The 16,414-nt window shown below is 42.6% G+C and overlaps 1 protein-coding gene across 1 annotated transcript in view; it reads right to left on the bottom strand.

Annotated features, from left to right (window-relative positions):
* Positions 1 to 10,411: 10,411 nt before the first annotated feature.
* The window catches only part of LOC144791288 (putative serine protease K12H4.7), a 430,940-nt gene continuing 424,937 nt past the window's right edge, over positions 10,412 to 16,414 (bottom strand). The window contains exon 9 of the mRNA XM_078665959.1: positions 10,412 to 11,753. Within this exon, the coding sequence (XP_078522085.1) occupies positions 11,644 to 11,753 (110 nt within the window). The 3' untranslated portion in view covers positions 10,412 to 11,643. The remainder of the gene's footprint in view (positions 11,754 to 16,414) is intronic.

The following is a 16,414-nucleotide window of genomic DNA, read 5'->3' as shown; positions in this document are numbered from 1 at the left end:
AATCTATACAGTTTGATTTTCTCAAACACATTAAGATTTTGCAGGATTACTCTTATGATGATCTGTAAATACCATTTGATGTGCTATTTTACTCGTTATTCTCCGGATAACATTTATATGTTACCGGAGCTATGCCGATCCACGGCTGGATTGTTTGTATCTCCTATGTTTTTGGAGCAACTGTTGCATTTTGGCTACGAGAACTAACTCTCTTGGGTTTCACTGCCAGTGTAACGCCGATCCACGGCTATACAGTTTGAGTCTCTGGCAATGGTAATCAGTCAGTACTATGCATATGATTGCTTCATTCACTTTTGTAATGATACGTTTGGGAACATTGATACGAGAGTATTATTATATGTATTAACTTTGTTCAGCATATATACCCTTCATTTATTTATGTACAGTACAATATGGCTGCCACATTTAACTCATTTTTTGATCACCGTAACACCCGCTTAAACTCTATGGTTTATGTATATATAGTCCACCTTTTGTTTCTGTGATTTGCTTTAAACAAGCGTCACCGAGGTAATGCCGGCGACACTGAGGAAGGACTACTGTCCGAAACGCGTCTGTCATCTTCGTTGCCGTGTGAAGAATAAAAACCTTTGTCAAACCTGGAGTGCTTTTATCCTCTTTCCAAGACGGGAGGGAGATTTAGGAGCTTCTATATATATATATATATATATATATATATAAATATATATATTTGTGTCTACAAGCAAAGTAAAACACACTCTCAGGGGAAATATATATGTTTCAACTGGGACCAAGACTGCGTAACTAATACATTCTATCTACCAATATATTTCCCCTAAGAGTGTGTTTTACTTTGCATCTGAATACAAATTAATGCGACCAGTATGGCCCGTTAGTATATATATATATATATATATATATATATATATATATATATATATATATATACATATATATATATATACATATATACATATACTAGCAGCCCGTCCCGACGTTGTCCGGGAGCAATCAGGCTTCTGGGCCCCCGCCCGCCCCGACGTTGTCTCAGGCTTCAGGGCCCCCGCCCGCCCCGATGTTGTCCGTGGGTCCCCTGGAGCGCACCCGCCACTTTCAAGGCCCCCAATGAGCCGCACACGGGCCGCTTCACCTTCCTCAGCCGCCGCTCCTCCCCGCCTGTCCGCCGCTCCTCACCGCTCCTCCCCGCTCTCATATCCGCCGCTCCTCCTCGCGCTCCTGTACGCCGCTCCTCCCCGCGCTCCTGATGTCAGCACGCACGTCGCGGCCGGCGCTACTCCCAAGAGACTACATTTTTTTTTAATCGTAAATATTTTAAAGAACGTATATTTTACTTTTTATATAGCCTATGTCCATCTGCAGACCCTGACAATTACAACGATGTATCCTGTGTTTGGATTGGTGCTGTGGTTCCTGAGTTTACCCGCCTCAAAGGTTCAAAGTTCTCTCTTTATAATAGTAGTATATATATATATATATAAAGTCTAAACAGGAAGCCCCAAATTAAAGCAAAGCCACACTAAGTTCAGATCTGCACGTTTATTTGCATCCATTTCACTGCTCGCTCCTTGACAGCTTTCAGAGCAATCTTTGAACATGTAAAGCCTGACGCGTTTCAGGAAATAATCCTTTCTTCAGAGGCATTGTTCACGAAGGGCTGGAAGAGCAGTTTTTGGCCGCGTCTGCTCATATAATCACTGGCACCTGCCACAGTGGGCGTGGCTAAATTGCAAAGCCTTCTGTGCCTTGTAGTACGCTGGCCCTCTTCCCACAGTGGGGCCACTCAACAGTCCTTGCAATTTGAACCAAGTATTCACCAAGTGGAGTAAAGTAAAGCGCTGTAAGCCCTCAGATTGCGCTTTGCAGCAGTGAATTCGTGCTCAAGGCAGCACCACCTGCATTGGAGCTGCTCTTGTCCTCGTTCCGTCTTTGCAAGCCCCTTCTCAGAGCCTGCACGAACCCTCCGTAAGGTGGGCCTACTTCTCGACTGGGCAAACAGCCGATATCCATAAAGTCTAAACAGGAAGCCCCAAATTAAAGCAAAGCCACACGAAGTTCAGATCAGCACGTTTATTTGCATCCATTTCACTGCTCGCTCCTTGACAGCTTTCAGAGCAATCTGCGGCCGGCGCTACTTCCAAGGGACTACTTTTTTTTTAATCGTAAATATTTTAAAGAACGTATATTTTATTTTTTGATATAGCCTATGTCCATCTGCAGACCCTGACAATTACAACGATGTATCAGGTGTTTGGATTGGTGCTGTGGTTTTTGAGTTTACCCGCCTCAAAGGTTCAAAGTTCTCTCTTTATAATAGTAGTATAGATATTAAAAAAAAAAAAAACATAGGTTTCACAATCGTTATAGTTAGGAATTAGCATTTAAAAAACCTTTGAAATTCACTGAAAAAACCATAGGTTTCACACCAGTTATAGTTAGCTGAACATTTTACTCATACAAAACCATTGAAATTCCCACGTTATAGTTAGTTGGACTCACTATAACTCGCGCGCCCGCAATCCACTGCTGATGATGTCACATATTACATCATTCATGACATGGTCAGTGACATCACTGATGACATCACTGATGACATCATCCAGTGAATGTGTGTTTCTGAAAAATAAATATGTTTTATATATTGAAGAATGAGTGGATGTATGAGTGACAGGATAAAGGATTTAGTAGGTGCGTGACTGACTATGAGTGAGTGATTAAATGTGTCTTACTGAATGCATTGGTTAGTGACTAATCTGTTTGAATGTGTGCATCAGTATGTCTGTTGTTGTGTAAGCTGCTGCATGTGTTGATCAGTAGCTATAGGAGTGGCTATATGGGTTATTGATCGGTTGCCCAAGTATTTGTATGTGAGGGTGAGTGTGTGTGTAGGTGGCTGGGAGGTGTGTGACTGTGCATAGATGTGCGAGCAGTTGATTCACTTGGTATATGGGTTCAAGAGTGCATGTGGAAAGAGCTGTATGGGCGGTTGACTGTGTGCATGGGTGTGTTGGTGAATGAATGGATATCTCAGTGCTACATGTCCAAATAAGTACATATATAAAACACAGTGCATGTGAGAGTTGGCATATATAAATGACTATACATGAGAGCCTGTGATTGCGTAAGTGACTGTATGGATCAATGTGTACTTCTATTAGTGATTGTAAAAGAGAGTAAGTATGTGTTAATCTATGTTTGAATAAGTAAGGTTTTGTGTGTGTAACTGTATAGATGAGGAAATGGGAGTGTGATTGATTCTTTGCATGACTGACTAGGTGTGTGAGTAACTCTATGAATGAGTGGCAGTGTGTGAGTGTCTGTATAGGTGTATGCGTGCATATAATAGTGTTGTATTGATGACTGACTGTATGTATGAGTGATTGAATGTGTGAATGAGTGGATATGTGTGTAGACTTAGGAATCAGTGAGTGCGTATGTAGTAACTGGTATTGGTGTGTCAATGGTTTCTGGAATGGTAGTCTGTATTTAACACTGGATGTATCAAAGGTTAGATTAGAGTGTGAGGAGGTGCATCGTATTATCACATGAATGATGTCATCAGTGATGTCATTTGAGATGTCATCAGTGATGTCATTTGAGATGTCATGAATGATGTCATCAGTGATGTCACTGACCATGTCATGAATGATGTAATATGTGACATCATCAGCAGTGGATTGCGGGCGCGCGAGTTATAGTGAGTCCAACTAACTATAACGTGGGAATTTCAATGGTTTTGTATGAGTAAAATGTTCAGCTAACTATAACTGGTGTGAAACCTATGGTTTTTTCAGTGAATTTCAAAGGTTTTTTAAATGCTAATTCCTAACTATAACGAGTGTGAAACCTATGTTTTTTTCAGTGAATTTCAAAGGTTTTTTAAATGCTAATTCCTAACTATAACGAGTGTGAAACCTATGTTTTTTTCAGTGAATTTCAAAGGTTTTTTAAATGCTAGTTCCTAACTATAACGATTGTGAAACCTATGGTTTTTTTAGTGAATTTCAAAGGTTTTTTTAAAACTAATTCCAAACTATAACGTTTGTGAAACCTATGGTTTTTTCAGTGAATTTCATAGTTTTTTTTAAAAAGCTAATTCCTTTGTATATCGACTTTGTAACCTACGTTTTTTTTATTAGCTGTTTTTTACAACAATTAATTATATATATATATCTTTTTTAAATTATTTGTTTAATGTATATATTTTTTTTTACATTTTTTCCTTCTGCGCTCAGGGTGCGCGCACCGGTAAGCTCTCCCGAGAGCGCACCGAGAGCGCTATTTCTGCGTTCGTAAAAAAAAAATATGTATGAAAAGTAAATAATAATGCAAGACATTTAGTACCATACTTATAAAAGCAGCATTTTTGATTTACGAAATGAAAATGATTTTACATTTCCGTAAAGCTATCAAAACGTCACTCAGGCGTGCCGCGTAAGCGCCCCCTGAAGCGCCTACGTTCGCGCCGCGTAAGCGCCCCCGGAAGTGCTCCGGTGCGCGCAGCGTAAGCGCGTCAAGTCATGTGACCTTAAAATAACTCTTTTCATTGGTTGCTAACATTTTTTTTTACAAAGAATGAAATCCCCACCCATTTCCTTCATTTCTTCTATCACTTTTGTGACTGCAAGACCTGTCTTTTTGCTCTTGGATCTTTGTTGGATTACCATGGCTGCCAGACCATCCAGCAGCGATGATGACAGAGGGATTTATTGATGAAGAGGTTCCTCAGTCCAGGGTAAAAGAACACTTCATATGGAAGTTTTTTTCCATTCCAGGTGATTAAAAAAAAGTAAATGCTCCAAAGGTGGAGTGCAGGATTTGTCACACTGTCCTGTCACGGGGTGACCCCACCAGAAAATATTCATTTGGAAACTCCACCACGATTTGCCACGTCGAGAGGAGGCACGCCCAGAACAATGCACAGGAGAGTGTCAGGGCTCTGGCACGAGAGGCTCCCAGGGATGGTGCCTCTACTTCAACCGGAGGACCAACTACATCGGTGAGGGGGCGACCAGAAGAGCTGATCCCTAATATTCAGCCTGCTTTTAATGAAGGCGTAATTAAATGCAGAAAATGTGATCAGCTACTTTGTTATGGGGAACAAAGTGTTATGCTCATGGTTCGAGCATTAGACAACCACCGCTGCCGTCCCCAGTCCTAATTTTGATTATTTTTTTTTGCTCCTGTTGAGCAGTTTCCCATTCCCTGTTTTTGTTTTTTGTTAAAAAAAAGGAAAAAATCAGAAAAAAAAGTTCTTTTCAGAACTACCTCCAATTCTCATCAAAGAGCTGTATTCTTAAAAAATGAAAAAGAGTAACTGAAGTGGAGTGCAGTGAGAGAAGAGAGGAAAATGAGTGAGAAAGCAAAGAAAGGGACGAGAGGGAAAGGGAAGTGAAGTAGGGGGACTGAAAGAAGGTGAGTGTGGGGAAGGAGAGTGAGGAGAAGAAGAGTGAACATGGGGAATGTGGATAAGTGAAGAAAATGTAGTAAAAGAACGGTGGTGTGGAAGGGTAAGAAAAGAGCAGTGATGTTTAGGAAAGAGTGGAGATACAGACTGGATAAAGACAATTGAGTGTGAGACAAGGTGAGTAAGGCAGTGAAGAAGCAGAGAAAGTGAAAGAAAAAATAAGAGTAGAAGACTGAAGGCCTCATTTATGAGGCCATACGTCACTTTTACGCCGCCGGTGCGTCACTTTTTGTGACGCACCAGTGGTGTAAAAAACGCACGTTGAGTCATATTTACAAAGTGACGCATTTAGGTAGATGCGTCACTTTGTAAACCCCTGCGCCACATTATACCTGCGCCAGGTGTAATGTATGCAAAGAGGGCGTATTGACGCAATAAAGGGTCGTAGAAGTGACGCAGTGAAATCTATGAGATTTCACTGCGTCACTTTTAGGACACCGTTGCGTCAAAATCTTGCGCCTGCCTCACAGCAGGTGTAAGACTGACGCAGGCCCTTACACATGGGGCTGGCCCCATGTGAAAGGATGCATTGCTGGAGTTGCGTCACTTTTGTGACACACTCCAGCAATGCATCACTTTTGCGCTTACAGATACGTCAGAAATACTGACTTATCTGTAACTCCTTGCGACATAATGCGTCATACATTAAATATGACGCATGAGTAGAAGACTAAAGGCCTCATTTATGAGGCCATGCGTCACTTTTACGCCACCGGTGCGTCACTTTTTGTGATGCACCAGTGGTGTAAAAAAATGCACCTTGTTGAGTCATATTTACAAAGTGACGCATCTAGGTAAATGTGTCACTTTGTAAACCCCTGCGCCACATTATACCTGCGCCAGGTGTAATGTATGAAAAGAGGGCGTATTGACGCAAGAAAGGGTCGTAGAAGTGACGCAGTGAAATCTATGAGCTTTCACTGCGTCACTTTTAGGACACCGTTGCGTCAAAATCTTGCGCCTGCCTCACAGCAGGTGTAAGACTGACGCAGGCCCTTTCACATGGGGCTGGCCCCATGTGAAAGGATGCATTGCTGGAGTTGCGTCACTTTTGTGACACACTCCAGCAATGCAGCACTTTTGCGCTTACAGATACGTCAGACATACTGACGCATCTGTAACTCCTTGCGACATAATGCGTCATACATTAAATATGACGCATGAGTAGAAGACTGAAGGCCTCATTTATGAGGCCATGCGTCACTTTTACGCCGCCGGTGCGTCACTTTTTCTGACGCACCAGTGGTGTAAAAAATGCACCTTAAGTCAAGTCATATTTACAAAGTGACGCATCTAGGTAGATGCTTCACTTTGTAAACCCCTGCGCCACATTATACCTGCGCCAGGTATAAGGTATGCAAAGGGGGCGTATTCACGTAAGGAAGGGTCGTAGAAGTGACACAGTGAAATCTATGAGATATCACTGCATCACTTTTACGACGCTGTTGCGTCTAAATCTTGCGTCTGCCACACAGCAGACGTAAGACTGACGCAGGCCCTTTCACATGGGACTGGCCCCATATGAAAGGATGCATTGCTGGAGTTGCATCATTTTTGTGACACTCCAGCAATGCATCACTTTCCTCTAAACACTCTACTTTATTTTTTTACTCTATTTTTTTACACTGTTTTTCCCCGTGGTGCGCTCAGGGTGCGCGTACCTGGGAGCGCTCCCAGTGCTTACCCCGCGAAAAAAAAAAAAAAAAAAAACACGTTTTTTTGCCCTTCAAGGTCCTTCTAGGTCCCCCTCACAAAACCTAGGGGGTCAGGGGGTGTCTACTCTGCCCCCTTTTAATTATTTCCCCCTTTCTTTTTCACCTCTTGTGTCTCGATTCTACCGAGACACAAGATGGCGGACTCTCCGGACTGTTTAGAATGTTGACAGATACCCAATCAGCTTTCCGCTCGCGCACTCCCGTAGCGCGCCGGGTGCGCTCCCCGGTACGCGTACCGGAAAGCGCTCAGGGCGCGCCTATAGATATATATGTATTTTTTAAGTTAATTTTCAAAAAAACCACTGGAGCAATTTTCACCACACATAGCAAAGGCACATTTGCGTACTAGTCCCTACAATTTTGCCAAGTTTGGCATAATTACGTTCAGCGGTTCGGGCTGTAGACTTGTCAGACCGTCCTATGGAAATTAACATGGGGGAAAACATGTTTTGGGACCCCCCTTTTTTCTCAGCCCCCACTCCACGAATCCCCCCGAAACTTTCAGGGAAGGAGCGCAGCGGAGCTGGCTACAATTTTGGAAAATTACACACATTCCTCAATCGGCGCCAGAGTTATTCCCAATAGAATGTTGCGGATTTCCTATGGTAGCCAATCCTAACTATAACTGCCTACTGGCGACCGCCAGTAGGTAAAATATATATATATCTATATCTATATATATATATATATATATATTGTAGCTCCTGCTGCACCTTTCCAACAACGGGGCACTCCTAGGCGGGTGCCGAGAACACGGTGGTGCTCCGTGTTAATATTACAGCTCCTAGTCTCCCCTCTCCCAGCCGGGAAAGAAGCACGGCACTCGCGGGATAGTTGTCAGTTCTTTACTTTATTTTCAACGCTCGCACAGACGCGTTTCGGGAAACCCCTTCTTCAGTGTGTTCACTGAAGAAGGGGTTTCCCGAAACGCGTCTGTGCGAGCGTTGAAAATAAAGTAAAGAACTGACAACTATCCCGCGAGTGCCGTGCTTCTTTCCCGGCTGGGAGAGGGGAGACTAGGAGCTGTAATATATATATATATAGACATATATATGTATATACCACACACAATACTACATTCACATCTTCTTGAGCAATTTTATGTGTACTGAGAAAGTCTTGATTGTTTTCATATCCCTGAAGTAAACTAGTGAATCCATATTACACATCATTTACAGGAGAAGATTTGCATGCAGTACACAATCATTTAGGGTCCCAACTTTATTATGTACTGTATATTGTGTTCCGATTCCATGTTGCTAACATACTGAGGAAAGGTAGGCAAAGAGACACCTTGTTCTGATACACTGGAATATTTAAATTTTAAGTAAGACCAGCAACATATCAAAGGAAATGCACCAGTGGCATAAAAAGTAAATGTCACATGTGGGCTGCAGTTTATGTGTGTAACTAAAAGCCTGACTTCTGATCTACCACTTATAGCCTCACTAGCTGAATCTTAAAAAACGACAGCAGGGAATGTCAACAGAAACTATTTTGACATGTAGAAAAACTATTTTGAAAAATCTACTAAGCCCCAAGTGTCTCTTTTTACTTCCCAAAGCAGAGTTCTTAAGGTACATGATAAATAATAAAAATAGTATGTCACTAGCTACCAAATAATATCTTCACTGTAGAGGCTACTACGACTTTTGTAATGGAGAAGGCCTACTCATAAATAAAAGTCACTTTTTGACAAGTCATTCTACGAGGCCAATTCAAAGGTACGTTTAATATTTATAAAAAATATGGTTTAGTGGTGGAGGTAATTTTTTGGAAAAAAAAATAGTGTGATAAAGTGACCTTCTTGGAAGTTTTAAGTAATAATTAATTCACTTCTACTGCGCTATTTCCTCCTGACAGTGATTATTCCTTTGATGAGATGCAAAATATCTGCTTGCTCAGAGCCAATAGAGCCTATCATGAATGGGAGCTGGGAGTATTTGAATTTTAAATACCAGGATAGCAAAATGCCACTTGGCATGTACCACAAAAATGTTTGAACCAGTCTCGATTTGGTCAAAAGGCTATCCCTCGTGCCATGAGTAACAATAGGCAAAAACCATAGTTCTCCTTTTGATGAAGGTTGTTTTGCCCAACGGGATGATTTACTGTCATTGTGGTGTGTATTTTTTTTGTTAAGCTCTGATAACCGCTTTCAGTGGCCTTACTGCACTTTTGGGTGAGGGTACAAATAAAACTTGACAGGTAGCAATCTGCATGTAGGCCCTTTAAGACCCGAAGGGAATATCAAACAAGCATGGGACCTCCCTAGGACGCTCTGCCATCCCATATGCCCCAAACAATGAAAAAACCTTAAAGTAGTGCTTTATGCATTCTACTTTTCTGGTACAAAACAGCTGTGTAAAAACAAACCAACACTTTTCCACTAGAAAACTGATACATAAAATACATGTCAATTGGGAGTACTGTGTGAGCCACTGATTATTTCTCAGCTCTGCTAATTAAATGTTCTTATAACAGACATGTTTCCCATCTAGAAATAAATGACTTCAGAAACAAATGCATAATTTGCAAATAGGCATTTATTGTTTTAAGAAATTTTTATTCACATACAAAAATCAATCTTCTGCAAAATGTCGAGGTTCCATTTGTACAGAAAGCAATCGTGCAGTACACACATAAGATCCCAAATGTAACTTAGTCAGCCTTATGAGTCTTACGAGTCCCTTATCAAACTTTGCCAGCCTTATAAGTATAAAATGGTTCAGATCTTGCATTCAAAGCTTTGCACACAAGCCCAACCGAGTGGTTTTTTCCCATTAAACTGTAAACATAAGTGGATTGTGGCTGAACTACTCCCGCCAGCCATGGATAGAAAAGAGACAGAAAATCAACAGTTCACAAAACTAAGAGAACTGCGTGAAAACGTCCAAAATTTACCTGTTTCTCTGGTTTACCGGCAGAGTGAACTTGTGTGGTTTTAAGTGTCAAATTCATTCTGCAGGAGGATTAAGAAAAAAAATAGAATTTCACCCTGTTGCTTGATTTTTTTCCCTGCACCAGCGTACACAAATATGGAACATACCGCGATACTTTTATCAACCATGGCCCCCATCTACGGGGAACTAGGAAATAATAGAAATGCGGACATTCGAAATGCTGCAATTTTTATACTTTAACCAAAAGAATAAGATACTTTTGATATTCTAAAAATAATGAAAATGAAATTTCTAACGTTGATTTTTTTTTGCTAGTGACGTCTTACTTACTGGCACGAGTTTCCATAACAGTTCTATTGGTTCATATAAAGATACCAACTGAAATCAATAGGCATTAATCTCCCTGCATCTGGTATCGGATGGAATTGCCTCATTAACAATTAACTTCATTCCCAAAAGCCCATATCCCAGCTAGAGAATCTAGTCAGAAATGGTTGACAAGCAATTTGACATGGAATTTAAAAAATGCTACAGAGTTCCACAAACCGGTTACGCACACTCTACCTATGCTTTAACAATTTGGGAACATTTCTGTAGTAATGCAACAAGTAGCAGAGTACCGAAGTGAATGCCAAGCATTAATATAAGGTCGTCAGAAATTGTGTTAAACATGTATATCTTAGCCTGTAGTCGATGTGTGATGATTAGAATGCTTTAGAAATTAACATACAAAAAAGTCACCAGCCTATTGGTGGAAACGAAACACATCTTAATGTCTTTCACTTTGGAATAACGTTTCACTGATGCTTCCAGCTTGGTCACTGTGTCTGGTACACAATATGTTTTCACTCCACTGCAAAACCATAGTTCGTGTTTTCCATTCACCACCAAAGTTAAAGCTAGTTTGACATTTGTCACTGATGTCACATTGCTAGTGTCCCAAAGTTCATCATAATCAAACTGGGAGACATTATAGTCACAGAATTTCATACTTCTGTGGCATCACAGTGAAAGAGACCTACCGGAGTGACATACATTGAGGACCCCATACTTTAGTGACATCACAGTGATAGCCCAGTTCCCCCAGTGACCTCAAAAGCCTTCCTCCTACTTCAGTGACATTACAGTGACGGGCACAGAGAGAGCATCTTGTAGCTCAATGGTCCCACTGAGCGAGTCCCATATTCAGTGAAATCACAGAGAGGGAGAATCCTGCAAGGAAACCTTCACTGTCTGGGAGACAGCAGAGTAGTGAACAATAATACAATTTAAAAAAACCTAACCGGGCAACCACACAGACCTTTAACAAATTTCATGGGTGAGAAAAACTGCATTGGAAAATAAAAGATGGGAAAAGCAGTGCCAAGCTCCAGCCACTGCTCAAGTAACTTGCAATGGATTATACATTGTGCTCCATAACCCTGTCATGATTTCAGAAGGTGGCCAACATCGTTTGTGAAGAGTGCGTGTCTAGTCGACTTCAGCGCTCACTTCTCTGATCTTGCACAAGAGACAGCGGACCATCCTTTAACTCGCTCTTTGGGGCTTTCCAATTGGCTTAGGACTCGAGCATGGTCCAAAGCAGGAAGTAGATGTACTCCCGAGCATTCCTGACCGAGACTGGGTCTTTATCACTCTCTGGATACATGTCAGCACAATGAGCGCCATCTGCAGCATTGAGAAAAAAGATATATTACAATTATGGTACCTTTCATTCAACATTTTATTCATCACCCTATATTAATAGTATTGTCTGCATCATCATCACAATTGTGGTTTATTTCCACATTCACTTTTTTCTCTTTCAATGGAGAACCATATTAATCTCATTTGTCAAGTACCACTTGGGAAGCTGTAACAGACTCCAAGGCTGGCCCATGCTTACTCATGGCTGAATCAGTGCTCCGATTAACCCTCCACCCGCCGACCACATAAGAGGCTTCCTCGGGAATGCCTATATAATATACCAATTATTTATTAGCATGACTTAAAACAAGAGCATTCCTAAACCAGCGAGGGGCATGACCCCTACTGTGTTACCGAACCTCTCTCTCTTTATAACCCATTTCAATGTATTCACTAAAAGTCATTTGTTTTACAAGTATCTTCTTTATTTTCAGCATTTCTATCGCACATACAAAACCCAGATGGACGCCAGCACACTTTACTAGAAACAGAAGTTTTGGCAAATTCAAAATTAACATCTAAACAAAATCAGAGCGCGGGAAGGGGTGAGATTTGCTTAGTATGTAGAAAGAGGTGCACCCAAGAAAACAGAGAGAAGGGGACCTCTTCTCTGCCTAATGTCCCGGAGACGCGAACCACATATGCAGCAAAGAAGGGTAGGACCCTTGATGAAAGTGTGACTACAGGGCACCTTCTTCCTCCCGCGAAACAAAAAGTCCAACACTAGCAAGTTAGATACGGAAAGAAGGAAAGGACGATTGTATTCATTTAAAATACAAAACAGCTTGATGAGCTGAATGAACTGGAGAGGTGAGCCGCATCCCACTGACTGACCTATCTAGGCCCTAAGGTAGGGCTGAAACATGTTGGTAAAGGTTCATAGGACCATCATATCCTAAATACCCAACATAATTTTTAGTTTTAACATCCCCCGACCACTCCACCAATAAAGGGATATCTTGGAGTAGTCGAGAGTATCTAATCTCTAATTACACCCCGCCCCCAGCCCACGCCCCCCAGTCCTTCCCTTTTCTTGTAAGCACTCACTTGAAGATGGTTGAGCCCCCCCTGACCTTTAAGAGCCAGGGTGAACCAAATGATGAAGCAGGACACTACTGGAGTGTGTGAGGGTTATTTAAAGAAAAGGAAGTCTTTCCTTCACCGCATTCAGAAACGCAGTGCCATAGTGAGGCTCAGCATTGCCCAGCACACCACAAACAATATTCTAGGTGGTATACCTTTTTGTATGTATGAGGTCAATAGTATCGCAGACTGCCAGTCCGGGAAATTGAGTAGGTAAATTTCACATCTACTGATAGGCATCATCAGGCATGACCATTGCAGTTTCTGTATTCGGATCATTGCACTATTGACAATTGAGGAGTCAATACCTTGAATCAATAAACTGGTTCAATTCAGAAGCCACAAAACTGAGGATACAGACAATGGGAATTCATTCTAGCACCAACACGAATAGACATGAGTGTACAAAAATGCCAGATTGCCTGGCAAAGGGGAACCCAGGGTTCAGCAAATCTTTGGACTCGAAATGGCCTGACTATGCTACTAGTAGCGTCCCAGTGTACTGCAGCAAGCAACAACGTGATGGAAAGACAGCTTGAATTAATCTCAGCTACTGGTGACTACTCAGGTTGCATTCCAGTCCATCATTTATTGCTTAACACCTTCGCTGCGGGGTGTTTCCCCCCCGCTGTGCAGGGGGGAGGCGGCGCGCGCGGTGCCGCCGTGCTGGTGACGAGCTTGGCTCGTCATGAGGCACAGTGGAGCTGCACTCGTGACCAGCGGAGCTCGTCACAGCCACACCCGTTTTTGGAACGTTCAGCACACGGGATAATTATCCCCGCGTGTGAACGTTCCAACGGCTGTGACGAGCTCAGCTCGTCATGAGTGCAGCTCAACCGTGCCTCATGACGAGCTGAGCTCGTCAGCAGCACGGAAGAGGTTAACTTGCCACACTAGATAGAGATCAGCCATATGCAAATTAGTCTTGGTCTTGTGCCAGTATGTTGTTGTGTTCGTCTCCTCTTTCCTTGGTCTGTCCATCTCACTTGACCTGCAAAATCATAGCAAACATTGGGGACTGGTGTACAAGGCTATTTAAGTCACAAAGCCGGAAAACCACTAAATCACAGGGTTTGTGACTGCTGAATGGCTTTTTAAATTGTACTAAACCCATTTTGTAATTTGGAAACAGGTTACTAAATCGCAAAAAGGGTTTAGAAATGCATTTCGAATCACAATTTGAAATGGGTGTGCTCTGGGCGCTCCTTTCAAATTGCAATGATATGTATCATTGCTTTGTGACAGTAATTCGGGACAAAAATCATTGTTACCAGCTCCACAAAGTTGGCAGTAAACAATATGCAAAGTGAAAGGGGTCCCTTAGGGACCCGTTCTCTATTGTAAGGGTGCACAAAAAAAAATAAAAGGTTTGTTCAGGAATGGGGAGTGCTCCAGGGTTATTTGCTTTTATATATAAACACACTTCTGCCCTGCGAGGCCTTTCCTTCGCCACAGGATATTACATTTTTTTTAAATCTCCTACTGCCCTGCCTCAAAGAGAAATAAATAAATACTGCAAACGATGCCAGAGTTCTGCAGGCGCATAACTTAAGACCTATACCCAGCATTCAGGTGGTTCGGAGGTCAGGCAAACATGTTTGGAAGCTAGCATGTGTACATGCATCTTATAAATCTCCCCTTTCTGTCGAATTGAACCAATTTTTCTTCAATTTCATGACTTGCTGTTGCGCAGCAACCTCACGCAGATGAAAGACAATAGTTTACATGCTGGGCAAGGTGCTTTGGTATGAGGTCGCCCACGCTGTGAATTCGAATTCATGACGTGAATGAACCACATACACAAAAGCAACTATCGTGATGTGCACGACGCAGCTTATTGTTCGGTTAGACGTCGCTGTCAGTTTCCTGGTGCGCACTTTCAATGTGCAAGTTGCATAGCTCGCAATGGACTCGTTAGCCTGCTTTATCCTCTAATTACGCTGTTTCCAAATGTGAATGAATTTCTACAATTTGAATAGAGAGATCACCCATCTTATGAACCTTTTGCCTTATCATTGCACATTCCCTATCATACTTGTCAACTGATTTACTGGCCTTAGAGCAAGCGTTATTTATGTCTCGTTTGACAGCTTTAGATTAGCGAGAATTTACTCAAAGTTTTACTCCGATTGAGATATATTTAATTTAATAAATATGTTACAGAAGAGATGTTTTAGATAACACAGAAATTTCAGAGAGCCAAACCATGGTTGCTGCACCTTGCTATTTATTGGATTCTTGATAGCATGAAGTGTGTCCTCTTTTGGTCTGTTATACACACGTTTACCTACCAAATACACCTGCACTCTATAACAAGCATTGAAAATGCAATAGGTCTCGCCCTCGTTTAAGTTAAAGCAATTCTGTTTGTAATTAGGTGGCATTTTAGCTTTGCTTTTATTAGTGTTTTTCAAACTTTAATGTACATAACTTGCATATGTATGCATATATGTATATGTATGCATGCATTTATATTTGTATCTATATAGATATGGCCCTGGTGCTATGCAAGGAGAATCAGTTTTATATATTAGTCATGTCATTCTCTATGCTACATAACACAGACGTGTTACAAGAAGCCATTAGGCTAAGACAAATATAGGTGGAAGATAGCCACGTACATACTAGAAAATGTAAGTTTTAATAAATCACATCACTGATCTTTACAATAAACGACATCGCCTATCATCACCTATGCTTAAAGAAAAAAAAACAATCACACATGAATTCATTATCTGAGTTGGGGGGGGGATGGCTTCGCTGAGCCGCAGTATGGCTGCCCTCTAGAGGGGCTCCGCTGGCCAGGTCACAATATCCTTAAATATCGCCACTCGCACGCCGGATCTGCTGCCATAAGTGGAGGGAATTCACTAATGACACTTGCGGTAGCAAACATGTGGCTTTATTAGCGTGAGGGCGAAGCAGTCACTGAAATATCGGACCTGAGGCGCGGGGACCCAGTCCAAGACGCAGAATGGCCACGCAGTGCTGTAAAGCAGATAGGACTATCCGCGCTCACCTGGGCTTCCCTCTGCTTTGGCAGTGCTGTGGTGTCGAGAGCGGCGCCATGGCTGGACCATCTGCGCCAGTGTGTTCCTACTGTAAGCTGTGGTTGGACTGGCTTGCGAGGTGCAGTGGGATCAACGTGGCTGCCAACAAACTGTGAGTCCCAGACCGTTACGGACACTGAGAGGCACCTGCGGATGTGGAGCTACGGCTGCCGTCCTGGCCCTGTAATTGCTGTAGCAGGGTGACGGTGCCACCGGGTGTGGTGAGTGTGGGCCGTGGGTGGGGATGCGCCTGGCCGTGTGCGCCTCCAATGCTTGGGCCTAGCCTCCTGGAGCAAATTGCTGGTTGGGGCTGGACTCGGGCTGCTGTGGGACGCATCGGGGCCCAGGCTTGGCCACGCACCGCCCAAGTAGCTGCACTTAAGGGGCACTAGAGACCACGTCCTGCCCTTGCGTGCGGTGGACTTGTGAGCTAACCTCCGTGCCCTGTCCCGTGTTGTGGGAGGTTGTGACTGGGGTGCTGGAGCTGCCCTCTCCTTCTGCCGCTTGGGG

The sequence above is a fragment of the Lissotriton helveticus genome, chromosome 11 (assembly GCF_964261635.1).
Source record: "Lissotriton helveticus chromosome 11, aLisHel1.1, whole genome shotgun sequence".
Lineage (NCBI taxonomy): Eukaryota > Metazoa > Chordata > Amphibia > Caudata > Salamandridae > Lissotriton > Lissotriton helveticus.
The sequence above is the reverse complement of the archived record's forward strand: the minus strand, read 5'-3'. Positions and strand labels throughout refer to the sequence as shown.